The following is a 27383-nucleotide window of genomic DNA, read 5'->3' as shown; positions in this document are numbered from 1 at the left end:
GAGCCGCTGTGGGCCCGGGTCGTCCTGCCTGGCTGCCCTGGCACCCTCAGGCTCCTCAGGCTAGTGCATGCCTGTCTGTAATCCCAGCACTCAGGAGGTGGATCTCTGAGTTCGAGGCCAGCCTGGTCTACAAAGAGAGTCCAGGACAGCTAGGGCTATGCAGAGAAACCCTGTCTGGAAAACAAAAGCAAAAAAGAGAAAGAGATCTTGGGCTCAGGAGTAAAGCACTCACTTTGCGTGTGCCAGGGTGGTGGCACGCACCACAACATCATCCTAACACTCCGTAAACACACTGCAGGAGGTTGTGGTGACTTCAGGACCAGCCTGAGCGGGAGCCGAGTGAGCAGAGGTGAATCACACAGTATCTGGAAGCTCTTCCTAAATTCGTGAATGCCTTACCGTACACGATTATCAAGTTGATGGAGGCTTGCTCGCTTGCTTTGAGGCAGGGTCTCACTATGTAGCCCTGGAACTTGCTGTGTAGACCAGGATGACCTAAAAACTCAGAGATCCACCTGCCTCTGCCTTAAGAACCGTAGGATTACAGGCGTGGTGGTCACCACACCCAGCAAAACCCATTCCCGTAAAGATATTTCCTGAGCACTGCCTTTCTTGTGCAAATCTTAATATGCCCAAAGTTTCTCTGATATTTAAAATGTTTTCCAATTCTGAGGCTTTTTCTCTTTGGCAATTTGTTTTATGTGCGTGCTGTTTAATTCCCACCTGACTTAAGATCTTCACTAATTTGTTTGATTCTACCATAGTCAAAAACCCATGATGCATCACCTTAACTGTTTCGACTGGCAAGATCTGTTTCTACAGTAGGATCGGTGTCTTGGTAATGCCCTGCATCCCCGATGAGTTTGCACGGCTACGGCTGGAGGGCTGGGGCCTCTGCCCATCGGTCCTCATCGGGCTCTCCTGACCCCCGGGCTACCGCTAGCGCTCATGGGAGACGCAAGTCTCCAGTTCTCACTCTGAACCTGTCCATCCCATCAGACGATCTGCAGCTGACTCTTGCAGCTCTGTAGCACACCCCCCCCCCAACCAGACTTCCACACAGCCTCTACCTCAGTCCCAATGCAGCAGCTGTCCACGGAGTGTCTGCACATACCTGGGTCACAGGGCGGCTGCACTTACCTGCGTCACTCCCTGGGCGGGGCGCTCACACTTTCCGCAGAGTCGGGTGGTCCCAGGAAGCCTCGGCGTCTTCGAGTCACGGCTGCCATGGAAATGCCAAGGCAGCACAGTACTCATGGATACGGTTTGCTGCTTTTGCATTTTTAATGCTTCTCAGCCTCTCTGAGCCAGCCCTCTTTCAGCTTAGACATTTTTAGTGTTACATATCTCACTGTAAGATTTGAGACAGGGTCTCACTACAGCCTAGCCGGGCCCCATAGTCATGGCAGTCCTAACTCCATCTCCCTCATGTTGGGATTACAGTGCGTGCCAACGTGCCCAGCCCTGGATACAGGGCTCCCAGTGGACACTTTCCTTTCACTCCGATGACCCACTTCCTCTGGCTTCCATGGTCTGTGAAGAATCTGCCCTCACTCAAACCGTCAGTGCGACAGGGCTTCCTTAGAGCACTCCGTGGCGTCTTGGCTCTGGGCAGCTTGAGGATGTGGCCTAATGGGTGTCTGTGGGACTGAGCACCCGACATAACCTGAAATGGTCTCAGTCCCCCTGCCTCAGCCTCTCAGCACTGGGTGGGCCCGCGCTTGCTCAGCGCACTTCTTTGGGTCCCTCTCACGCGGGGTTCACTCCTTTCATTAGTTTGGGGGTTCCCAGCCTTGCTCATTCTGACCTTTCGAAGCCTTCGCTGTTTGTCTTTCCCGTCTTCCACACCCCACGAGGCTCTGCTTCTTTCCGTCTTTCTGCTGCTCAGACTGGTGGATCTCTCTCCTCTCCCTTCACTGAGATTCTCCAGCTGTGCTCAGCCACGGTTCCATTTTCATTTCAGATTTGTTTGTCCAGGCTTGCTCTGTCACCCTGACTGACCTGAAATGCCCTGTAGCCCAGGCTGGCTTCAATGGTGCAGTTCTCCTGCCTCTGCCTCCCCAGGTCTGGGATTAAGATGTGCACCCACACACTTGCCCATTCGCTTGGTTCTCCATGGCATCTGTTTCCTTCCTGACCATTCACAGTCTAATCTTTTCAGCGTTTTCATTGCTTATTAGGGCTACATTAGTGCCTGTATCGGAATCTTCTGTCTTTCCTCCTGAGCCCCCAGTCTGGATGCTGAGTGGCAGGACCTCACCCCTGCACTGGGGCTGCCTCATGACCTCGTCCCTGCACCACTGTGGCTGTCACATTTAGTTAGCCCTGTGGAATTGTTTGAACCCACTTCCTGTCACTATGACCCCAGTTTGGCATCAATTCCTGAAGTCCTGGCTGTGCTGTTTGGACCTGCCCTACCTGTGACCCTGAGGTCCCCTGTTGCCTCAGTTTCCTTTGGTATACAAGTTAAGGACAGGTGAGCCAAGTGAGCAGCAGCACGCTGGGCCCCTGAAGTGAATGTGGCACTCAGAATAAGCTAAAGCAATGGATGAAACTTTCCCTAAATACAGGAAGCTTTGTTACTATTTAGGAAACCCAGGATGAGCTATAGAGCGGGAATGAGGATTCATAAACTCTCCGTCTCCTGCTGCCTACAGACCCCAACCAAAAGTCCGTGAAGCTAAAAAATGCCTGGAGATGACCAGAAACTGCTTCTTGTAGAGGCTTTTAAAAATCTTCAGAAAATATCAATTATTTAAAAGCTCTTGTGAATAAAGGGTCTTCAGCTTTGCATACAAGAAGAAGTATTAAGGATCAGTAATCACTGCATTCCCGGGACACCATCCATGGTGCTGGCCCAGGTGCCTTAGAAGGCCTGGGTGAAGGGCAGCTGGTCCTCATGCTGTCATATTCGAAATGTTCTTGCTGGGATGTGCCCCAGGAGCGGATCCACCTCATGATATGGGGCTGTGTCTTGCACAAGTCTAGATAAAGAAGAAAGGGGGAAGAAGATCATAAAGATGTACAAGTGACAGATGGCCAGTACACAGAGGGCTTATATACTGCCAACACCAGTGACGGGGCCAGTACACAGAGGCTTTAATATAGCACTAACTCGTCTCTTTGTATATGCAGCTGCTGCCAATCTAAAGCCTATTCTGAAGACTTCGAATATAACACAATTGGCAGAGCAATTGCCTACCATGCATGAAGCCTTGGGTTCTTACATCCTCAGAGCCTCTTTAACTAGGCATGGCATACATCGATAATCCCAGCAGTTCAGAAGCAGAGACAGGAAGAGCAGGAGGCTCAAGCATAGCTACTTAGTTCCAAAGCCAGCCTGGGCTACATGAGACCCTGTCATATGAGGAGAAGAGGGAAGGAAGGAAGGAAGAAGAAAGTGTCATCATCAGGCATGGTGGCAGATGCACTTAGGAGGCTGAAGGAGGTGGATTTACATAGTGGGTCCAAGAGATTCAGCGCTACGTAGACTCTGCCTCCCACCCAAATCCCCGTCAAATTCAGATGCGAGCATCTTGAGATGGCCGGATCAAGTTTAAAGGGCTGCACTTATCCCGGCCACAGTGTAAACAGCCCTTACCTGGCCAGGCACTGCGGAGTCGGCCGTGGCATAGCACCAGTTTACCCATGAAGCAGGCCATGCAGCTCTTTCTTGAGCAGCGAGCTGAAAGCGCGCCTCACTGTCCCCCTGTGTCGGCCTCTCCCGCTCTTCTCCGGCAATGCTCTGGCATCCTAAGGGTCACGGAGTCTCATTCCACTTGCCAAGTTTTCCAAGGACACTTAAAAGTTGTGCAGAATCTCTGGTCGCTGCTTTGTCTCTTGCCACACAGGGACCCCAGTGCCTCCTGCATGCCAGGCAAACACCCCATGACTGAGGTGCATTCCCAGCATGGTGGAATTCTTTTAGGAATAACGGCTTCAACAGCAGCCCTTTGCCCACTCTCTTCCATTGCAATCTAGCCCAGCTGCTGTGACACGAGCACACAGGCCTTTGGGTTAGCAGCCCACCCTCCGTGAAGCAGCAAAGGCGTCGCACAGCAGCTGACAGCTTGGGCTGCTGCTCCATGAGCAGGTAAGACTGCCTAAGACACCAGAAAGTCCATGGGGTGGAGAGGCCGAGCAGACACACAACCAAGCCACACGATCAGATGTCTTCTAAACACATAGTTTAGGAATACTTTTCTAGGGGACTGGAGAGATGACTCAGAGGTTAAGAGATGGCTCAGGTGAAGAGCACTGGCTGCTCTTCCAGAGGTCCTGAGTTCAATTCCCAGCAACCACAAGGTGGCTCACAGCCATCTGTAAAGAAAGCTGGTGCCCTCTTCTGGCCTAGAGTTGTACATGCAGGCAGGATACTGTATAGATAATAAATCTTTTTTTTAAAAAAACAAAAGAATACATTTCTAACCTGGCGTGGTGGCACATGCCTGTAATCCCAGCATTCTGGTGGCAGAGGCAGGAGGATCTCTGTGAATTCAAGTCCAGCTCGTCTACAAAGCGAGCCCAGGACAGCCAGGGCCACACAGAGAAACCCTGTCTCAAAACAACCACCTCCCCCCCCAAAAAAAAAAAATTTCTAATTTCTTCTCATTCTCCTCACTCCAGCAGAGCTGGTGTTCTTACTTCAATATTCTATTATTAACTCTAAAGTAAGAATAATAAAAAAAACCACAAAAGGCTTATGGAAAAATGTTTTAATTAAGACCTTACAATCAAATCTTTAAAAAGACTTGTGTATTGTTTATTTTAAATATGACTGGATTCTCAAGCATTTTCAGAGGTTTCCAGCATGGAAGTTAATTCTAAATTAGCTCCCTGCCTTACAGCTTGCCCCATATTAGCTCCTAGGATAGGAAAAAGTTAAGATCAATGTGTTAAAAATTTAATAGATTCAAAAAGTATTCACCATCTTTTTAAAAGGAGAAAAATTGAACCCTAAACATTAGGGATTCAGGGTAGGGGGGTCACAGCCCAGCCATACTGCCGTGTGTCATGTACGAACATTGAATGTTCTCCAAAGTCCTGGTCATTTGTGCTCTGTGTAAAAAAGAACGCCACAACATACCCAGCGCAGCCTTTCACCGACTCAGCCCGCACTTCTGCACGGGTGAAAAAGGATGCCTGTCTGTCTTCTAAGCCAGTCTGAAGGCCAGGGTGTGCCCTCGCCACACACACCTGTCTTTCTGATTATGTCAGCCTGGGTGGGGAACTCGGGCCTTCAAGGCTCACCCTGGGCCACTGTCCCAGTCGCCCCGACTCTGTGACATCTGGGGACTGTATGGTTAACATGCTATCGCTAGCACTGCAGCATTAAGACAGCACGTAGACCTTACTCTTTAGTTAAATACACACCTCAGGGAGGGCTCTGTACACGGGGGCTGTACAAAACTAGGCAAATATTTTTAGTTTTTTTAAAAAACACTCCTGATTCCTCAGTATGCCTTTTGAAAGCTTAATGCAGTTTTCAGATGACCCTGTAAGGACAATTTTATATGGAACGGGATCAGTCTGCATTCTAGAAACTATCATACTCAGAAACCCAGAGTAAAAATATGGAAATGCTCATCCGCACACACGGCACTGGGTTTTACCCAACAAACTCAGATGCTGAGTAGGGCGGACAAAAGATGCCCGTCCATCAGGAAGGATGGGGGGGGGGAGCTCTTCCTTCTCGGAGCCTCTTCTGCAGGTGGGGAAGGCACCCATCTCATGGAAACCCGTTTTTCAAACCTTTTCTTTTTTTACCCTGACAGTGGTTCCCTAGAGCCAGGCCAGCCCTGTTCTCCCAGTTTGGCAGCAAAGATCATTAGGCTGGACATCAAGCAGCCACATTTCCAACCCCAGCTATCAGCACTGTGCATCGTGAAACCTTCACTGTGCTCCCTAGAAGAGCAGAATGGAGGTGCTGACACCCCGATGGTGACGGCAGGTCCCACCTGCACAGGCCGAACAAACTCAGTTCATTAGCTGTCATTTCAGATGACAAGTTCTTATCAGCATCGTCCGCTCTCTTAGGAGAGGGAGTCAGTCTTAGCGGCCAACTGTGCCTACCCGTGTAAAAGGGATGGTGACCCTGGCTCTGAGGCATGTCGTCATTGCCCTAAACATGCACGTCACTCACCGGGTGTACCAGAACGAGTCAACTACATAGGAATGAAATGCCTAGGTGGTGATTTAAGGAGAAAGGGTGACCCTTGCTCTGGCCAGAAACTTCTTCAGTCTCACAGTCTACGTGAAGATGCAGTGAAACACACCAGCGTAGCCTCCGCAGCTGCCGGTGTGCCCGGAGCAGCTCTGATCCACGCGATGCCCTCGCTTTCCTGGGCGCTCCCTGCAAGGCGGACTGCACAGATGGGCCGCTGAGTCCTGCACTGGGGGATGCCCTGCCAGCTGTGGAGTGGGGTCAGAAAGGACAGCAGGAGGGCGGGGACAGGAAGCGCCTAGAGCCAGTTAAAGGCATTCGGTGTGGGGGTCTCCTTAGACTAAAATCGCTGAAATAAAACTCCTGCGAGAACGTCAGGCCTTGGGGACTTGTCTTCATAAGCAAGCCAACACATATGGCTTCCATGGTCGGCCCCACTTAGGGCGGGCGGCCGACCACCAGGAAAGCGGAGCCGCCTCTCCGAGGGGCCCTGCAGGGCGGTTTCTTCCAGCCGTGAGCGGCCTCGCTTGGCCGCGCATGGAGAGGAGGTCGGGACCGCGTGAGCACGGAGAGGAGGTTGGGACCGCGTGAACGCACGGAGAGGAGGTCGGGCAGCTACGCCCGGGCCGAGTAGCAGCGCATGTACTCCGTGAGCCAGGGGTTCTCCGCGGGAGGCGGCTTTGCGCTCTGGCCCTTCTCCTCGTCCGCAGAGTGCGCCCGCTGCCTCTGGGCAGCCAGCCTCCTTCTCTCCACCTGTCTTCTGTTCTTGGCTCGAAGTGCTGACTCGTGAATCTAAAGAAAGTTCAGAAATAAAGGTAGTAGCCTAAGTAGGTCGGGCCAACTTCTACGAATATCAACTACAAGTCTGGGGCTACCGCTCTGCGCGGCCTGGCACACGGGAAGCCCTGGCCTCTGGCCGCTATCCCCAGGCACGGAGCTACCCCGGCTCATGGGGGTAGAAGCACGAGGATCCTAAGTTCAAAGCCATCCGTGGCTACACAGAAAGCTCAGTGCCAGCCTGGGATGCCTGCTGTTACTAGTCTGGTATCCTGAAGCGAGGAGTCAAGCTCTGCCAGTCTATAGCACCAACGCTTCGCAGAGTAAATTATCCTTTCACCACAATTCACCCTGTTTGCAATGACGGCAAAGCTGAGCAACAGAAAATTAAACTTTAGAGCTGGAGAGATGGCTCATGGACAAGAACAAGTACTGCTCTTGCCAAGAACCCGAGTTCAAGTCCTGGAACCCAAGCTAGGCAGCTCACAACCATCTTTAACTCTAGCTCCAAAGGGATCTGATGTCTCTGGCCTTGGAGACACCAGCACTCACATGCAGACAGACAGACAGACACACAAACTAAAAATAATATTTTAAAAATAGACATTTAGGGGCTAAAGAGATTAAGAGGTTAAGAGCACTGGCTGCTCTTCCAGGGGCCCTGAGTGCAGTTCCCAGCAGCCACTGGTGGCTCTCAACCATCTGGCGCCCTCTTCTGGCACACTGGTGCACATGCAGACATAATACTGCACACATAATAAATCTTAATCAATCAATCAATCAATCAATAAACCTTTAGGTAGAAATGGCAAGCAGCTAACTTGCATCAATCTGGGACCAGCCTGGGAGAGCATGGTTTGTTTGTTTACTGAACAGGATGATCTGGCTTTGAAGTTCTCTGGCCTGCAACTCCCTACATCCTCCTGGCTCTGCCTCCCAAGTACTGAGATTGCAGGTACACCACTACAGCAAGCTCTGGAAAACTGCGGGGACTCTGCCACAGTAAGCATGTAAAAGAGTCTGGTTGTCTGTAACGCTTTAAAACACTGCACCAGGAAATGTGGAGGGCAGCAGGTGCAGGCACACAGGCCTGTAATCCCAGGACTTGAGAAGAGGATCAGAAGTTCAAGGTCATCCTTGGCTACACCATGAGTTTCAGGCCTAGTTTGGGCTCCCTGAGATCCTGTCTCAAAAATGTACATAGAGTAATAAAGCAAAACAAAATGTGAGGGAGTTTAATCCTGTGACAGATACACACTGCGAAACTGTCCCAGAAACTGTCAGAACCCTGTTAGTGACAGCTTGTCTCACCATCCACGTCACACGCACAGCATCTGGACGCTGGTCTGGGAACTCGCCTGACATTACAGGGGAAACTGAGCCTGCGGTTTCTCTTCCTGCCTGTTCCTAAGGCATCCCTGGCACTCAGCTGGTGCTAGCACACTAGTTACACATGAACCCGTAGGAACATAGCGACAACTGAGGGTCCTCATGTCTAATGTCTCAGGTCTTGACGGGGTGACAAGCCAAGGCTGAGCCAGATGCCTGGAGCTCAGGGGACCAAAACACTATTGCAGGGGCTGGAGAGGTGGCCCAGTGGTTAGAGCACTGGCCGCTCTTCCAGAGGACCTGGGTTCAAGTCCCAGCACCCACATGTCAGCCCACAGCTGTCTGTAACTCCAACTCCAGAGGATGAGACACCCTCACACAGACATACATGCAAGCCACACCAATGCACATAAAATGAAAAACATACGTAATTAAAACCAACAACAACAACACTATTGCGGACAAATAGGAAATCAATGAGCTGAGTCTCATCAGAAGGGAAAACTGAGGTCCCTAGTAGATTCCAAGCAGTCGGACGTACCAAGGAGAAAGCCTTTGGCCAAGGACAGCAGCTTACCAAACCTGAGAGCTCTCCAGGTGGCCCAGACCACAGAAGCCACAAAGACATGGACCCCCCTGTCAGCAGACCCGAGCCCGGCTGTACCCCAGGCTACCAAAGTCTGCTCCATCTTCCTAGGACCAGAGCCCCCTTCTTTTGGCTTCCATGGACCCCACACCACCCAAGGAGCTCCCACGGCCCAGCGCATGGACAGCCTCGGGAGCAGCGGCCCGAGGTCAGGGCGCACCTCATGGACAGAGGCTGAGGCGCAGACGTTGTGTGTCTTCTGGTTCCCCGTGTCCGTCCGTTTCTCTCCCCAGCCGTAAAGGGCAAATGGGTGCTTCTTCTCTTTTGTTTTGCTGGTTGACCTTTGGGGGCTTCCAGGGGCTTTCTTACTTCCTTTGGCAAATAAGACACCAGGATGCTGTCGGGGCTCCGGGCCGCTGGCCGCCCTGTCAGCCTCTTTTGTCCCGGCTTGCTGTTCAGGTTTCTCGTCTATGCCTTTTACTGGCGATGCTTTTGAAAAAAGGGGATGAGACAAGATAGAAATGCTTTGAATCAAGTTTTTATACAATTAATTTAATTAAAAAATAAAAATCTTATCGGGTCAGTTACATGTTAACTATGGCTTCATCTTGCATGCTTTACTTAAATCAAGTGATAGAAACAATTTTTGGTTTTTTGTTTTATTTTGTTTTGTGTTTTTTGTTTGTTTGTTTTCTGTATTTTGAGACAGGGTTTCTCTGTGTAACTCTGGCTGTCCTGGACTCGCTTTGTAGACCAGGCTGGTCTTGAACTCACAGTGATCTGCCTGCCTAGGCCTCCTGAGTGCTAGGACTAAAGGCATGCACCACCATGCCCAGCTTAGAAAAAAAAAACTGTAAAATAACTGTTAAAGCATTTATCCTGTTTTTAAAAACTGATGACAAAGGTATCAACATTAAACCAAAACAATTCCAAAACAACCTCGACGGCCACCCTTAGGATTCACTGTCACCCCGACAAGTGAGTGTGTGCACCTTGGCAGCTCAGGCCACAGGCCCATCTGTGCATGTCCTCTGGGGGTGGGTGAGGCCAACCTTGGAGTCCCACTCTTCTTCCTTTCTGATGCACATTGATTGTGGAAAACCTCCTTGAAGAGGTGGCCATCCACCTGGGTGGAAGGGCCCTTGTCACAGCAAGATACGGCCACCACCGCCCCTTGCCTGAAGGCAGCCCTCTCCAGCGTAGGCCCAGCGCTGAATGGCGAGAGGTGTTGGAGGAAGTGACCTCCTGAGTCAGGTTGTGCTTGGACGGGTAAGGCCATCATCTGACCCAGCAGGGGTGTGGTTTTGGGGGTTTGTGTGGTCTTGATCGAGGAGGCGAGTCACCACCGAATGAGTATATTACAGGTTAGAGCTTGAGCCCAGTTTTGACCTGGTTTCTGTTTCCTGCACCATCAAGATGGAAGCAAGCAGCCTCACCTTAGGTGCCATAACCTCTGCCGTACCTTCCCCATCATGATGGACCCTGTCCAGACAGTCAAGAGAAACCTTCCCCATCACGATGGACCCTGTCCAGACAGTCAAGAGAAACCTTCCTGCCTTCGGTGGCTACTTATCAGGTATCTGGTCACAGCGATGGGAAAGGTGACAGGCATGGCCTGAGGGGGCCCGAGTGGTGTCAGCAGACTTGGGAAAATGCTGTTTCCAAACCTGTTCAAGGATGAAGGAACACTCCAGAACGTCTCCATTTCCCTTACCCAGCTTTTGGGATGTTTGACATTTTAATACCACCATCTTTTTTTTTTCTTTTGCATAAATCCTTCCTGAGCCCACTTCCTTCCACCTACACACACTGGAATATGAGCTCCGCATGAATCAGCCATTGCTCAGGCATCACACCCCCTCCTTCAGCTGCTCCAACTCGGCTCTTCCTGACAACGTCACAGACTGCTGTTGCAAAGCTGCGCCCCCCTCAGAGGACAGACCCTCGGCCCTGCTGCCCTCGAGGGGCATCTGTTTCATCTTCATGCATGTGATCCTGCCAGGGTGCGGCGGATTGCAGAAAACCTTTACTTACCTCTGCCCTAGATGTCTTAGCTCTGACAACTCATTCATTTTACTGAGCATCTATACACCGCACGACTGAAGCCAAGCCCTAGAACCCAGGCTGCGATCCCAGCAGGGACCTTCACGGTGAAGGGACGCTGGCTTCAGCCCAGGAACTTGAGTCTGCTCACCCAAGTGCCTTTCTGCATGCTGTACCCAGACCCTGCCTCGCCTTAGTGTAGGAGGAGGGAGAGCAGAAACCTCAGAGGCGAAGAGAAAGAGTGGCCTGTGGCAGGGCCTGTGCAGAGACTGAGGTTTGGATCCCTTCGCCTCCAGCTCTCCCAGGGCAGCCCATCCAGACAGGACAATAACACCCTTCTTAGGACCAGAGGGGGAATGTTCACTGAAGGGGAAGAGGGAATAATAAACAGTTCTGAGGACATGGTCTCCAGGCCGGGAGCAGGTGGCACTAGGGAAATAGAGCTTTCTGTGCCAAACTTGGATTGGAGGTGGGGGTGATTATAGCCTAGGAATCACAGGGAATTGTGGACTTGAAGCTTAGAAATAATGTGGCCCTGTCTATATTTTAAGATGGGTTGGATAAGAGAACAGGACCAAGGGCCTGGCAGGAAAGGCTGACAGCAGACGAGGGTAAACAGACACACTGGCACCATGCTGGCACCGAGGGATGGAGGTGGGGGGCAGAAGAACCTGATTGGTCTCCACAGATGCTCTAAACAGATGGCCCTCCTACCCACAGCCCAGGCAGCCCAGGCAGCCCAGGCAGGAAGGAGGGAACTGTAGAGGAGGGAGCCACCGGGCAGGTTGACAGGGGACATCCACAGGCGCCCTGAGAGGGAAGGCAGAGCAGGGACCAGGGTCTGAGTGCGCAGCTCCGCCCAGGAGAAGCATGGAAAGCTACAGCCCTGGGACAGAGAATGAACCCAAGAGTGGGCCAAAGGGGGGATGTCTGGAAAAGCAAAACCTACGGAAGAGCCACACTCCACAGAAGACTGAAACCAAGCAACTTATCAGAGAGGCGGGGGCAGGACGGGTGCTAGGGGCAGGACCTGAGGGTCAGGGATCAAACCAAGCAGCAGAGACAGCTAGGCTGAGCTGCTGGAGCCAAAACAGCACAGTGAGGTACAAAGGTCATGGCCCACAGGACCTATGCAGGACCCCGGAGTCCAAATAACTCCTGCAAATAATTTTCACACACACCACAGTGTCACATAGCCCAGCACCAGCTGGAGCACGAGACAAGACACTTAAGCGATCATCTACAGCCTGTGAAATAACGGTGCTTACACCCTGTGCTTAAGAAGATAATGCTTGAAAATTATGCCCCGCAGGAGACAAAAGACGGACAGAACAGAAGAGACAGAACATAGCACTGTAATTTTAATATTTATAAAACACTCAAAATCATGCCTGCCATGTGGTAATTAGATATAAGTATATGCTTTTAAGATCCTATTTGAAAGAATGATGTTCAAAATAAGGGCATTTTTAGGCAAACAAAAACTTCATTTCCCACAAGGGACAGGAAGATTCCAATGTTTTTCTCTCACCAACCAAGAGAACAGCCAAATTCAGATAAATCCAGTCTTTAGGATGGAGCTGACCAATGCAATAGCCTGCGGTCTCGTGTGGTTACTAAAAACAAATTCAAGTAAATAAAATGAGATGACTGTGCTCCTCTGCTGGGCAGTCACAGCCAACCATTCAGTAACACCCCGGCAGGTGCTAGAGAGAATGCATCTACTACCGCGGAGCTGTTTTCAAGAGCCTGGTGAGAGGGGGAAAAGCAGACCACAAGTAATGCAGGACAGATGACCCGGCGGGGGGAGCTGGTGCAAGAGCTGCGGAACACGCGCAAGCTTTCCACATCCAAAGTCTAAGGGGGATCTTCACAGTCTACAGAGACTGAAGCTACACAGATCACGCTCTCTCGACCACTGGGAAAGTGAGGCTACGTACACTAACTTTGGGTTCTCTTTCATTTTGAGCTCAGGGCGGTGGCCAGCACTCGGAGGCCCAGCACTAGGCAGGCGGAGATAAGAGCATTGCTGTAAGTGTCAGATCACTCTGAGTTCAAGAACACACTGAGTTCTTGGGACATGCTAATTACATGCAGGCATCTGCTTTTAAATCCTGTTTGAACAAAATGTTTACAGAGTGAAGCCCAGTCTCAAAATGCCAACAACAGGAATTTCCATTTTTGAAATTTACAAACACACAGAGGGACTGAAATGGCTACGGGGTACGAGTACTCAGGATGTAAGCCTGAGTCCGTGAGTTCAGATCCCAGCACACGCAGAGTCCATGTCACACCATGCACCCGTGACCTCAGCGCTGGGGCTCGGGTCAGGTGGTGAAGAAGGGGACCGCTGCTGCAGCTCACTGGGCACCAGCCCGCGCCACATTCACTGGGAGAGCCTGTCTCGGGGAATAAGTAGACGGTGGGAAAGCAGGACACTGAGACACACACACAGACAGAAAACACATGTTTAAACAAGCCTGTATGGAAACTAAAACCTGCGGTGGTAAAGCACATGCAGCGCTTAGTGCCAGGGATTGGGCGTCTCTAAGAAGGTCACAATGGGAAACTTTGTGTTCTATACATTTCACCACAAGTTAAAGTTGTTGTAATCACAGCTGGGAGATATAAGCAGAGCAACAGAGGAGTTCAAGGTCACCTCTGCCATCTACTAACTCTGAGGCCAACCTGGGTTACGAGGTAGCAGGAGCCTGTAATCCCAGGGTGGAGGTCATAAATGGAGAACACCAGATCAAGGTCAGCTTGGGCTATGTATGTGGTAAGATTCTCTCTCCTCATTCTCGGTTTTCAAAGACAAGGTTTCTCTGACAGCAGCTCTGGCTGTCCTGGACTTACTTTGTAGACCAGGCTGGCCTCGAACTCAAAGAGGTCTGCCTGCTTTGCCTCCGAAGTGCTGGGATTAAAGGCATGTGCCACCATGCCTAGCTGTAAAAATCCTCTCTGAAAAACAAAACTGGAGGAAGGTAGCTTTAATCCCAGCACTCAGGAATCAGAGGCAGGGGGATCCCTGTGAGTTCGAGGCCAGCCTGGTCTACAAAGCAAATCCAGGACAGCCAGGGCTACACAGAGAAACCCTGTCTGAAAAAAACAAAACAAACAAAAACCCCCAAAACAAAAAACAAACAAACAAAAAAGGAACAACAAAAACAGATCTGGGCGTGGTGGTCCATGAGGTGCAGAGTTCTCACATGGCCAGGGAGGTGGACTTCCTTAGCAAAGGCTCACCACCACCAGCCCCCACACCACACCCTTCTGAAAAGCAATGGACACATCTCCACTAAGAACCGCGTTAGGGTACCCCCAACTCCAGGCTTGAGCAGACTTCTGTAACTTCTTTTTTGTTGCTGTTTTGGTTTTTTGAGACAGGGTTTTCTATGCAGTCTTGGCTGCCCTGGAACTCACTGTGTAGAGCAACCAGGCTGGCTTTGAACTCACAGAGATCCTCCAGCCTCTGCACCACCGCCACCCAGCCGACTTCTGTAACTTCTAAGGAAGGCAGGGTAAGAGGGAAAGACAGTGATCCAAAGGTCAGGCCCCACCCAGCGCAGCTGCATTTTGCGCTGTCCCAAAGACCACCTGCACAGGCTGAGGCGGGCCCAGCCAGGGAGGAAGCCTTGCAAGTGTTGACCTAGCAACAGCTCGGCTGACCTCTCGGCAGAGGCCGAGGATAATACTGATCAGAAGGTGTGTGGCCTTGGAAAGGGGCCTGTGTCTAGCCCAACACAGCCTACAATTCAGGAGTGCCTATGGTTTCCACTGAGTTTAGGGGGCTGTTTCTGCAGCAATGCATAATCCGCTCATACTCTTTTGTTCTTTCCTTTCTTTTTCTTTTTTCTGTGATTGTTCAGGAACTCACACCCCAGCACAGCAGGAGCCAGGGTGCAGCCTCGGACCAGGACAGCAGGCCTCAGCACAGACAGCCCTCCTCTATAGCCTTCCTCCTGGGCTCCACACATGTGACAGACTGGCAGGTTCCCCTGGGGCAAGATTGGAGGCACCATCTGGGAAGGGCACACAGGAGACTCCCAGAGGGTAATATTTAAATGTCCCAGAGAAACACCTGTGTCTTTCTCTTATACAGCCAATGAACCACCCCAAGACTCCACATCTGGGTCCCTGAAAGCACGTTCAGCCTCATCCTTAAATATAAGCAGATAGGTCTAGAGCAGACACCTGGTTATGCCTCCTCTCCAGTGACATTTGTGTGTGAGTGAGTGTATATGTATGTAGGCGTGTGTGTGTGTGTAGGCGTGTGTGTGTGTGTGTGTAGGCGTGTGTGTGTGTGTGTGTGTGTGTAGGTGTGTGTGTGTGTGTAGGAGTGTGTATGTGTAGAGGTTAGAGCACAGCTTGCAGAAGTTGGTTCCTTCCTTCCACCATGTGGGTCCCAGGGAAGCAAACTCAGGTTGTCGGGCTTGGCAGTTTACCCACTGAGCCATGTCACTAGCCCACAGTACATACTTTAACAAAAAAGACAGAGATCGGTACAGTATTTCACACCTGTGACCAGATAACCGGGTTAAAGCAGAAGGTGGAGAGTTCAAGACCAATATGAGACTCTGCATGGATGGCTTGGCAGTTAAGAGCACTGGCTGCTCTTCCAGAAGACCCAGGTTCCATCCCAGCAGCAGATGGTGGCTCACAACTGTAACTCCAGCCCTAGGAGATCTGTTCCCCTCTGCAGGCCTCTCTAGGGACCATATCCATGCAGGCAAAACACTCATATACAAAACATAAATTTTTTTTTCTACAGACAGGTCTCATATGCAGCACTGGCTGTCCTGGAACTCACCCTGTAGACCAGGTTGACATGGAACTCACAGAGGTCCACCTACCTTGCCACCTGAGTGCTAGAATTAAAGGCTTGGACCACCACACCCAGCACTAAAATAAAATCCTTAATTTCAAAATGTTAAAAGTTTGATTTAAGAGGTTATCAGCCAATGAAGGAGAAAGAAAGAAAGAAAGAAAGAAAGAAAGAAAGAAAGAAAGAAAGAAAGAAAGAGAGAGAGAGAAAGGAAGGAAGGAAGGAAGGAAGGAAGGAAGGAAGGAAGGAAAGAAGGAAATCTGGGCATGATGGGACAGATCTACAATCCTAGTGCTTAGAAGTCTGAGGCAGGAAAATCAGTATGAAATCGGTCTGGGCTATAATGTGAAACCCTGTCTCAAAGAAGAGAAAAAAAAGGGAGGGGAGGGATTCAATACGAGGAAGAGAGAGAAGAAAAAGATAGTGAAACTCCAAACAGAGGAAATGATTGTATTATGAAATCCTGAACTGCAAGAAAGCTTCCATATCAAAAAGTCCAATACAGTGGAAGAATGCATACAGAAAGGCACACCACTGAATTTGAGAACACCTTGAAGAGAGAGAGGATCTTCTGAAATGTTCTGCCTCCCACCAAAAAATGCTAAGAGGCGAGAGGTGGAACGAGCGAGGAGGGCTAAGTAGCATGCAGTTGAAAACGGTGGCTGTGGAATAACAGGCTGGCAGCCTGGCATTCTGTAGGCTGGCGGTGACACACTTGCCTGGCACGGAGAAGCCCTGTGTTGAATCTCCAGTATCACAAAAATAAATCTGGAGGCGGTCTTCACCACTGTTCAAAGCAGGACGGCTAGAAAGGTCCAGAATTCCCACAGCCCAAGCACTGGCACCTCCAACAGGGCACGTGGAACTTACAAAGAACTTTTCACAGCCATTTCTCAAATAAGAAAGAGAAGCCATCAAATCCCATTCATTTGGGGGAAAAAGAAAAAGGCTTCCAGAGAGCAGTAGAGATTTTGAAACAAAAAGAAACAAAACAAAAAGGGGAGGAGATGACTGCTAAACACACAAAGAGAAACAAAACCCTGTAATAAAGCCTTTTCCAAAAGATACAATGTAACTGCGAGAGAACCTGAATTTGGAAGCAGGGGTCGTACCCTCCTGCGAGCCCAGCAGCTGCATCTGCTGGTGCCTGGGATCGAACCCCGGGGCTTTACATATGCAAACAAGCACTTTATCAACTGAGCTGCCAAGCGTTTGAGATGATGCACACGCTAAACTTGATTCCAGCATTAACACTTTGTACCCTTGTGGAAACATCACAAGGTGAACTGTAAACTGTATAATTTTTATTTAACAAGTTTTTAATTTCTAAAAAATTAAAAAAGAATGAACAGAGGATCAGCTGCTCAGTGCTTTCCTGGTTCATACAGTATAGAGTTCCATTTCCAGCACCACAAAACAAACTCACACCACCAAAAGAGGGGAAACGAGTGAAATACAATAATTCAAGAAGACTCCCCAGAATTAAGGAGGGTTTCGGGGCTGGAGAGATGGTGCATTGTTAGGAGTACTGGCTGCTCTTCCAGAGGACCCGGGTTCTATTCCAACACCCACAGGGAGGCTCGCAACCTCCATCCCAGGGGACACATCGCCCTCTCCTGGCCCCCAGAGGTACTGCATGCACACGGTGCACAGACATAAGCAAAAACCGGTAAAATAGAAATATTTAAGAGAGTTGCAGGTGACCTCCATCAGCTCAGAGAGTCGAGACAGACAAAAGAGTCTAACAGCCCCCTGGGGCCATTACAGGCATGCTTCAAGACTCGGGAGCACTGGAGCAATGCCTCCAGATGTCTTAGCTACAGTAAGCCATCACGAACTCAAAAATTACGAGTTGTTTTTTTTCCTCAGAAATTCAACTTCTCACTCGTCCTTTCTTAAGCTGATAGATGACCTCCACCAATGAGGGGTGGAATTCAAAATGCGACAGTGACTCCCGCCTGCGGGAGGGAAGCTAGGAGTGCCTGAGGCAATGCCAAGGTCCCTCTCCAGACTGCACGCGCCGGCCGGAGCCTGCCACGAGGGCCGCAGGCAGGCCAGACAGAAGTAGGTCAGTGGCCCCGAGGGATGAGTTAGGTGAGCGTGATGATGAACTGGCTACATTGTGTGTGAGAGAAAAAGGACCCAGAGAAGCAAAGTGGGTCAGCTTTGAGCACCCGTCCACTCCCCTGCGCCCAAAATCACACAGACTGTGGCTGTGGAGAATGTGTGCGTTAGCAGAGCAGAAATAAAGTTACAAGCCAAGGTAAAAACCGGGTGTGTGGGTGGGGGCTATCAATTACTGTCAATAAAGGCATATAAATATCAGCCAGGTGTGAGGGTGCTCCCCTTGGGCTGAGCTACCCAGGAAACCGGGACGGGGGAATGGCTGAAGCCCAGGAGTGTGAGGCCAACCCGGGCAACACAGCAAGACCTGGTCCCGAAACAAGAATACAAATAAAAAGTGGCTGGGCTTGGCAGCACAGGCCTGTGACACCAGGAGACTGAACAACCCTACATCCGAGCCAGCCTGAGCTACAGAGACCGTGCGAGGCCATGCGCTTAGCGAAACCTGTCTCAAAACAAGATACAAAGGATGTAGGAACGGAGTTTAGTGGTAGAGCATTTGCCTCCCGTACCCACGGTCCTGACTCCAATCTTCGGTACCACAAAAAGAAACAAGGGGAAAGTCAGAGGAGCCAGAAGCAGGTTCCCTGACAAGTAGGCAGCTTCGGGAAGGCAGCATGGCCTTGTAATTCGCTTCCCGAAGCTACAAGATTCTGTATGTAAAAGCTGCAGCTGGGACACTTTAATCCCAGCACTCGGCAGGCAGAGGCAGGTGGAGCTCTGAGTTCAGGGCCAGCCTGGTCTACAGAGCGAGTTCCAGAAGCATCCGCCAGGAACCCTTCCCATACCGACACTGTCGCGCAGGGACCATGCAAACGAGCCTGTGACGGAGAATCCCGAAAGCAGGTCACATCTATTTCCCTTAATGCCTACACACCAAAAATTTAGCAAGGGTTTTGCGAATCTCTGGGGACGGCTCAGCATCTCTATGGAAACCCAAATGATCACGACCTCAGGGCACTCAATAAGAGGCAAACACGGGCCTCTACCAACAGCTTTCAGACAGCACACGCCAGAGCAGGGAACCTCGTCAAATCACGGAGAGAGAAGAAAAGCCTGGTACTCGTCACAGTAAAATAAGCCTCACCATTAGCAAGGGCTCCGTTTGCTCCGTGACAACCGGGAGGCGTGCTCCCAGCCCCCACCACACGCCGCCCTGATTTCTAACCTCATCAGTGAGGCATCGGGATGGTCGTCACAAGCGACCGGATGACGAGAAGGCGGCCCAGCCGGGCCGGGAACTGAGGAGAGCCAAACAGGGGATCAAGAGCAAAGCAACCAGACCCTTTCAGAGTCTGACCCCGGATCCCAAGCGCCCGGGTCTTTGTTTACAAAACTGGGATTAAAAGCAAAGGCCCCATCCTACGACAATCTGAGGGTCGGGGTGGCCGAGCAGTAACTTCTATCACTCGGCTCCGGTGAGCCGTCGAGGAGGTGGCTGGCACCATGGAGATGTCCGGGTGTGCCGAAGCGAGGCCCTGAGCCCGGCGGGCACCCCGGGCCTCCCTGCTGGCGGCCCTACTCCGGGCAGCGCGGCTCGCAGCCTGACAGGGTGTGGGTTCGTCCAGTCTTCAGAGCCAGCGCGGCCAGGCCAGGGCGCTGACACAGACAACCGTGACCCCCCCCCCCCGTGACAGCCCGGGGGTCCCCAGCTTCCTGGGCCATCCCTGGGTGGAAGGCTCCTCTCTCCGAGAGGAACGCGCGGACAGACAGACGCCCCTTCGGGGGGACCCAGGGCTCCCGAGACGGCCACTGCCGGACCAGGGACCCCCGAGCCGGGGGAGAGGCGCTTGGAGGTCAGAGAGGCTCCGCCAAGGGTCAGCAAACGAGGGGAGCCCGGGCGGGGGGACGGAATCGCGGCTCCCCCGGCCCCCTCCCGCGGTTGGCTCAGCGAGCGGATCCTGCCAACCCCGACCAAAGCAACCCGAACCCACACAGGAAGCGCCCGCCGGGGAGGGCGCAGCGCGCGGCCCGGCCGAGCGGCGCCGGTACCCGACCTCGCCGCGGTGCCCGTACCTGGCCGCGCCGCGCTCGGCTCCTCGGCGTCCCGCAGCTCCGCGCCGCGCTCCCCCGCCGGCCGGCCGTCCTCCGCGGACGCGGCCCTGGGCGCCGGGCTGGGCGAGGGCTCGGCGTCCGAGCCGTCCGGGCCCCAGGCGTCCCACAGCCAGGGCGCGTGCGCCTGCTCCAGCAGCCGGCGGCCCAGGCGGTAGCGCAGCAGCTCCCGGTAGCACGGCGCGTACTCGTCCCAGCGCGGCTCCCGGTAGCGCTTCATGTACTCGCTCTGCACCCCGCTGCCCGGGGACATGGTGCCGCCGCCGCCGCCGCCGCCTACGGGCCCCGACTCCCAGGCGCGGCCCGCCGCGCCGTTCAAACCCGGAGCCCCGCCCGGACCGGCGGGCGGACGCTGGGGCGAGGAGGGGCGGAGAGGGGGCGGGTCTGTGACGGGGTGTTCCGGGCCGAGGGGCGGAGTCCGGGCCGGGAGGGCGCAGTGGCTTGGGGCCGGCGGGGGCGGGGTTCCGGGAGGGACGTGGGCGGGGACCCGGGGTCGGCTCCACCGGCGGGGACGGGGGCGGGGCGGGGCGGGGCGGGGCGAGGGGGGATCCGGGCCCGCGGGCAGCCCCCTGCGCGGGGAGTGGGGCCCCGGGAGCAGCGGCCTTACCTCCCGCGCGTCCCGAGGTCAGCGGAGATCGCGGCGCCGCGGCTCCGGCGCGAGCGGCCTTTTCCCCGCCGCGCGTCCTCCACCAAGATGTCGCCGACGGAGCGGCGGCCCCGCGGTCCTACGGCAGCCGGAGGCGAAGGCGCCGCCCAGCCCGGAGCCTGCACCTCCCCGCGCTCCAGGCGGGCCCCCGCCCGCTACCGCGCCCGCAGAGCTGCTCCGAACCCCCAGCTCGCTCGCCCACTCCCTCCTGGCGCCCTCCGGAGCAGGCTTCAGCTCTGGGTGCAGCCCGCGCCTGTGAGCCACCAGCGCCGGGGCCAGGCCCAAAGCATGTGTCCTTCCTCCCTGCTCACAACGCCCGGGCACGCAGGCCTTGACGACTTGTTTTTCCGTGTTTTAACACATTTTCCTCCCCGCCTCTCCCTCCCCGGTCCCCCTTTTGAGACAAATCTCATGTAGCCTAGAACTCATTCCAGAGCCCAAGCTTATCTTGAACTCCTGATCCTCCCGCTTCAACCTCCCAAGTGCTGGAAGGACAAGTGTGAGCTGCCTCCCCTGCCCTTGCCCCGTCTTACCTACAGGCCAACTTTTGTCAATCTAACTAATGAGAACCCTAGGCCTGCTCAAGGAGCTGGGGCAAATGTTTGGCTTGTTACCGGGTTGTTACTGTTGCAATCCTGCTCTGCAAACTGCTTTCATAAAAAGGAGCCTTGGTGCGGCAGCTGCAGGAAGATTTGACAAGAAAGGCGTTCAAGAAAGATAACGTTGCTAATATATATATATAGTCCCAAGCCAGGATGTGTTACCATGGTAAGCAGGTTACTCTGCGCCTGCAGTTCAGATGAGCTATTCCCATGTGACTATTCCTGCCAGGACTCTTTCTTAGCTTATAAACCGTGGACATAAGACACCAAGGCTGCGGCGTGGTTCAAAGGGCAGGAACATTGTTGTGGGATTGGCCAGAGTCGTTTTGTGGGGGGAGACAGAAGTGATGGAAGCCTCTGCTGAGATTCCCACAGAGGCCAGACTCCTCCCTCCACCCCTCAGCAAGCTTCGGGAACTCCTCCTTGCATTCCCCTTTTACTGAAGCTGGTTGGGTTGAGCCATGGTGTTAGCAGCAAAAAGAAGCTTATATTTAATCAGCAGGCATGGCGGCACACCTGTAATCCTGGCCCTTGAGAGACTGCCTAAGACCTTGTCTCAAAAGCCAGGTAAATACATTTTGATAGTGTGGAAGAAAGGGTGACATTCTGTGACCTGAGAAATCAGGACTAGGCTTCGAATGTCTCAGCTTTTGCTTCCTGATTGCAAAATTTAGTGGACTGGACTGTATGTGGTGCGTGCCTATAACCCAGATCTCTAGGTCTGGGGAAGACAGTGAGATCCAAGCCAGCCTGAGTTACATACTGGGGCCCTGTGTGGAGGAGGAGGAGGAGGAGGAGGAGGAGGAGGAGGAGGAGGAGGAGGAGGAGGAGGAAGAGGAGGGAGAAAAAAACAAAAACAAAAAACAAAAACAAAACACCACGATGTAGGATCACGGAAGAGCACTTGCTTAGTGTGTGCAAAGCCTTGAGTTTCATCACTGAGAGAAAACAGAGTGAAATAATGACAACAAAGGGGTTTAAAAGCAACCAACATGAATTCTTTTGATGGCAGCATAAAGGCGAGCTGGGCAGACCCTGAGAGCTAGGCGCCATAGAATGGTTCAGAGGGATGTGGCTGCCTTGGTCATGGCTAGTGGGCCAGACTGGGCCTCTTAAAAATCAAGACACGTGTTCTCCATATTATTCTAATGTGGCGTAAGTTCCCATGTGATGATTCAAGGGAGAAAAAGTCCTATCTGCCTCTGTATCGGACTATCACAGGAAAAGGACCACAGCCTGCTGACAAAAGTGACTAAAGGTTACAGTATCCAACAAATATATATGCACTCCCAAGAGGCTTTAAGGCTTAGTATCAAAATTTATATAAACAAAAATAAGAATTGTTATTTCTGTTCTTACTAGTGTCCATTCTCCATCCTTGAGATGTATTACTCCTGGCACTTAGGAGGAAGAGGCCCATGAACTTGAACCCAGCCTGGCATACCTAGTAAGACCCTGTCTCAAAGTATTAACAACAAACAATATGATTTTTATTTTTTAGAGGAATCGCTTTGATTTTTTTCAAATGGTTCCTGGTCTGGCTTGGAACTCACTGTGTAGACAAGGCTGGCCTTAACTGGTGGGCAAGCCTCCTGTCCCCTAAGCGCTAGGATTATAGGTGTGCACACCATGCCTGGTTCATGTGTTGCTAAGAATTGATTCTACGTGCTCACAAATACTAGGCAAGTGTTGCAGGATATTTCATCACAATGTGAACCCTGACTTATTGTTCACTGGAAAAACCTGTTTCTAGTTGTGGTATGGCTCAGCCCTAGCACACACCTTTAATCCAAGAGCTTTCTGCTTGAGCATTATAACCAGGATTAAATAAAGTTAGTTAACACTAGGTCAAAAGGCGTAACAAACAACCAGTTGATAGGAAACGAACATAGAAAAAAACCCAGAGAGAGTAAAAGGAAGGGAGGAGGGCAGATTGGGAGATGCACAGGAAATAGAAGGGAGGAGCATTCAGCTTTGAGTGATTTGGGGACACGTGGAGAAGAAGGCTTCAATTTCTTTTTGAGACGTTGGCTGAGGAGGAAGGTCGCCTGGGTGTGTTCTCTGCCTCCTGAGGTAGCAGGCTTTCCCCCAGGACCTGGCTCCTGAGTCTTTATTGGTAAAACTAAACAACTGAGATTTTGCTAAAAACAACAGGCGAGCGCCTTACCATCTAAGCTGCATTTTTAGGGGGCTGGAGAGATGGCTCAGGGGTTAAGAGCATTGGCTGTTCTCCCAAAGGTCCTGAGTTCAATTCCCAGCAACTATAAGGTGGCTCACAACCATCTATAGTGAGATCTGGTGCCCTCTGCTGGCGTGCAGTAACACATGCTGGCAGAATACTGCATACATAATAAATAACACATCTTTGATCCCAGCACTTGAGAGGCAGAAGCAAGCGGAGCTGTGTGAATTTAAGACCAACCTGCTCTACATAATGAGTTCTAGGACAGTCAGGCCTATGTAGGCAGACCCTGTCGTGTGTGTGTGTGTGTGTGTGTGTGTGTGTGTGTGATTTTTTAATGTAGAAAGTTTAATGTGCATAGGTATTGCCTGTATAAATGTCTGTATACCTCATGGATGCTGCAGAGGCCAAAAGTGGACATTAGGTCCCCTGAAACTGGAGCCATGAAAGATCATGAGCCACCATATGCATGCTAGGTACAGAGCCTGAAGCCTCTAGAAGAGCAAGCAATGCTCTCAACCACTAAGCCCTGTCTGTTACAGAGAGAGAATCAGCCCCAGCAGGAAGGACGTCTTTTGCTCACAAGTTCAGATTGGCTCCGTTGTTTCTGGGTGTGTGACAAGGCAGAGTATTGTTGCGGGGAGTGTGTGGCAGAGTGAAGCCATCTACCTCCTGGTAGATTGCTGGCAGAGGCAGCAAGAGCAGAATACCCCCGTTAAGGTCACACCTCCAGGGTCCAGCCTCCTCCAACCACATTCCCTCTCCCTGAGTGTCCATCCTCCCAGTAACCTGTCAAGCTGTGTATGAATTCATCTATAAACCCAGAGCATCTGGGATGCATTCACCGCCCAGAACTCCATTTCTAAATGCTGCAACACGGCAGCCAAAGCCTGAAAGACTTTGGGAACAGCCTATCCAACCAAAGCTTTCTGGTTCATCTGGTTCATCTGATTCAGTGAGAGCTCAACCTAGGATTTCAGTGTTGTTGGGTTGCTGTTTCCCTGTCAAGAGCTTTGCTCTGTCTATTTTGTGCAAATGGGCTTCCTTCACTCACTTGTAGGGCAAGCCTGACTATAAGACAATGTCCCATTATCTGTCTCCCCCAGCCCTCCATCATCGCCTTGGTTGGTGCTCATGAGCCAAGCTGAGACAGCATCCACAAATCTCTTCTTGGTCCAGCAGATCCAAAGGAAGGGCTTGAAATCAGGCTGGGCCCAACTGAGCTGTTGCAGCCTCAGGGTCACCTCACCTCCGGAACCTGAGGTCCAGAGAGGAGTTGGCAGAGCTTTCAGATGGACCCAGCAGCTGAATGAGAGCAAAGGTTCTTAAAAGTCCCTGGGGCTGGAGAGTTAGGTCAGCAGGTAAGGACACTTACGTTGCTCCTGCAGAGACCCTGTGGTTGGATTCCCAGCACCCAGGAGCTCACAGCTGTCTGTAACTCCAGTCCTAGGAGTTTGAAGACCTGCTCCTGACCTCCTCCAACACCAGGCATCCGTGTGACGCACATACACACATGCAAACAAAACTCATACACACAATAAATGAATCTAAAAAATATAAGAGTTGTTGAAGTCCTCAATGACAACCCAGTGATGGCTTGCTGGCCCCTTTCTTGGCTATCTGCAGTGGACACAAGGGAAGCACTGGAAGGTCCAGAACAGTGTGTTCCTCTGGGCTGTCCCGATGGCCACACCTTAATCCTCCAGGAAAAATCAAGGATGTGCTTTGAAATTGAAGCACGTCGGAAGTCACACTAGGACTCTTGCCCCTCCAGCAGGTGACCTGGACCCCCTGGACAACCACAGATCCAGAGGACAGTGTCTGAAGAGCAGCTGCCCCCAATAGGGGCCTCTGAGGCTCAAAGGGAAAACAGCCAGCAACCTTCACTCCCTGAGGAGAGCCACAGATGTTCTACATGGAACCTGAGAACCACGGGCCCTGATTAGACTCTGGCCCAGCTTCTTCTTCCCTGAGAAGCCTCATTTGGGACTGATGGCCCCAGAGATCCCAAGGCTCTGCCTTTCTATATCCTCTGATCTTTTCCTGTTATCGGCCATGATTCCACCTTCCATGTTATCTTCCTTTCTTCTCCGTCCTGCTTCCTCTCTTCTTTCCTTGTGTCTGCCCTCCTTCCCTCGGTCTCCCCTCTCTTTTTCCTTCTCCCTCTCCATCTCTACTTCTCTCTTTGCCTCTTCTTCCAAGCCTTGAAGCATGATGCTTCTGTCTCCCTCCAGCCCTTTGCCTGTTATTCCCACAGTTAGAACCATGTAACAAAGAAACATTTCCCCAATTACTTTGACTGTTAGATAATAAGCTGTCAAGTGAAGAAGAACAGTGTGATTACCATGGCAATTTATCAGAACACAAAATTCTATGTGCAGCCTCATTTGGCTGTGTTGGAAACACCTGCTTTGAGAATGTGCCCAGATCAAGTTTCACTGCCTTCTGCTAAAATGTAGACTGATACTACTGCTGCTACTGATTGAAGTGATGATGCTGATACCACTGCTGAGGATGCTGGTGCCGATGCTGAGGATGCTGGTGCTGATGCTGGGGATGCTGGTGTTGATGCTGATATTAAATCAGCTGGTGCTGCTACTGCTGCTGTTGCTGCTGCTGCTGCTGATGATGATAATGATGATACCGATGAACATGATGATACTAATACTAATGCTGATGATACTGGTACCAGTACTGGTATTGATACAATTGATGTTTAGCTTGGGGGTCCTGTTTCCTACATTTCTTTTTTGTTTGTTTGTTTAATTTTCTTAGCTGTGTGGTGCTGAAGCATGCCTTTAATCCCAGCCCTCAGGAGGCAGAGACAGACTGATCTCTGTGAGTTTGAGGCCAGCCTGGTCTACAGAGTGAGTTCCAGGATAGCCAGGGCTATACAGAGAAGCCCTGTCTCAAAAACTTTTTTTAAAGTTCTTTATTATTTTTAACTGAAAATTGTTTTTCATACAACATATTTTGATTATGTTCTCTCTCTCAAAAAAAAAAAAACAAAGACAGAAAACAAGAAACAAAACTTCAAAAACAGAAAATTTAAAAAAATATTTAAAAATAAGCAAAAGACAAATAAGGGAAAAAAAAGTCAAAACAAAGCAAAATGAAACAAAGGTCCACAAAAATGCCATTGAGTTTGGTTTTTGTAGGCAACTACCCCTGGGCATGGGGACCCCCTGGGGTGTGGTTGACAGACGCTATTACACTTGGGCAGAGAAAACTGATTGCTTCCTTGCATGGCTGAGGAAGTTACTCCACTCACCCATTACTGTGCACATCTTTCCATGAGGCTTCACACTTTCCCATGCCCACTTTCTGCCCACAGCTCAGTGTTTCTGTACCCCAACCCCTCTGCCCCTGGGAAAGGTGGGCTTCCTGTTCTACTGGGAGCAGGAGAATAATTTTCAGGGATTGCTGGTGAACACTCAGGCTCTGCTGCTGCAGGTTTTGCAAAATCTAAAGTTTCCCTTGAACCTTAGCCAATCCGCTGGAAAGCTGGCGGTCTGGGGAGACTGCTCCAGCAGCATTGTCGTTGGTGTGGAGCCCAGGGTCCCCAAGAATAGCCAGCCAGCAACCATCACTCTTGGCCCACTGTCTCCTTTGAGAGGACCTTGGAAGACATTTATATTCTTTCTTGATTAGTAAACTGACTTCCTTTTTACCTCCCAGGGAAAGCAAACTCTTTGTCTGTCTGTCTGTCTGCCTGTCTGTCTGTCTGTTTATTTTGGTTAATGGGGTACTCAAGATCTACACCTCCCTTTCTGCCCCCCCAAGTCACAACTATTGTTGTTTCTTGTGTGTGTTTGCTTATATTTTGAGACAGAGCCTCAAATTCACTGTGTTGCTGAACTTGACATTTAATTTCTAAATCTCCTGATTCTTCTTTTGTTTTTGTTTTTGTTTTCAAGCATAAAGGCAGGTTTATTGGGGGCAGCTCTTGGGTAGGTTCATGAGTCCCAAGGCCCAGGGCTAGGAATGATGCCATGCAGACAGAGAGACCAAGAGGCAGGGAGGAAGAAAAGGAGTGTATGCATGCAGAGAGAGA

At 51.4% G+C, this 27383-nt stretch overlaps 1 protein-coding gene across 3 annotated transcripts; it reads right to left on the bottom strand.

The window, feature by feature from the left end:
* Positions 1–1140: 1140 nt before the first annotated feature.
* Ccsap (centriole, cilia and spindle associated protein) lies at positions 1141–20639 on the bottom strand. Of its 3 annotated transcripts, XR_009594496.1 has the most exons (5): positions 20507–20639; positions 19864–20251; positions 9076–9344; positions 6143–6955; positions 1141–2984 (listed from the first exon to the last, which is right to left on the bottom strand). XR_009594496.1 is itself a non-coding variant. In XM_021650122.2 (4 exons), exons 2-4 carry the CDS (start codon positions 20150–20152, stop codon positions 6779–6781), a joined length of 735 nt encoding a protein of 244 aa, XP_021505797.1. In that variant the 5' UTR covers positions 20153–20251; positions 20507–20639; the 3' UTR covers positions 4701–6778. The 3 variants fall into 3 exon arrangements, 2 of the variants coding, with proteins under 2 accessions (XP_021505797.1, XP_021505796.1); XM_021650122.2 differs by lacking the exon at positions 1141–2984 and having other exon boundaries at positions 4701–6955; XM_021650121.2 differs by lacking the exons at positions 1141–2984; positions 20507–20639 and having other exon boundaries at positions 4701–6955; positions 19864–20284.
* Positions 20640–27383: the final 6744 nt, after the last annotated feature.

This window comes from Meriones unguiculatus, chromosome 10, assembly GCF_030254825.1.
Source record: "Meriones unguiculatus strain TT.TT164.6M chromosome 10, Bangor_MerUng_6.1, whole genome shotgun sequence".
In the NCBI taxonomy this organism is placed as follows: Eukaryota; Metazoa; Chordata; class Mammalia; order Rodentia; family Muridae; genus Meriones; species Meriones unguiculatus.
Note: the sequence above shows the minus strand (reverse complement) of the source record. Positions and strands in the feature narration are given on the sequence as shown.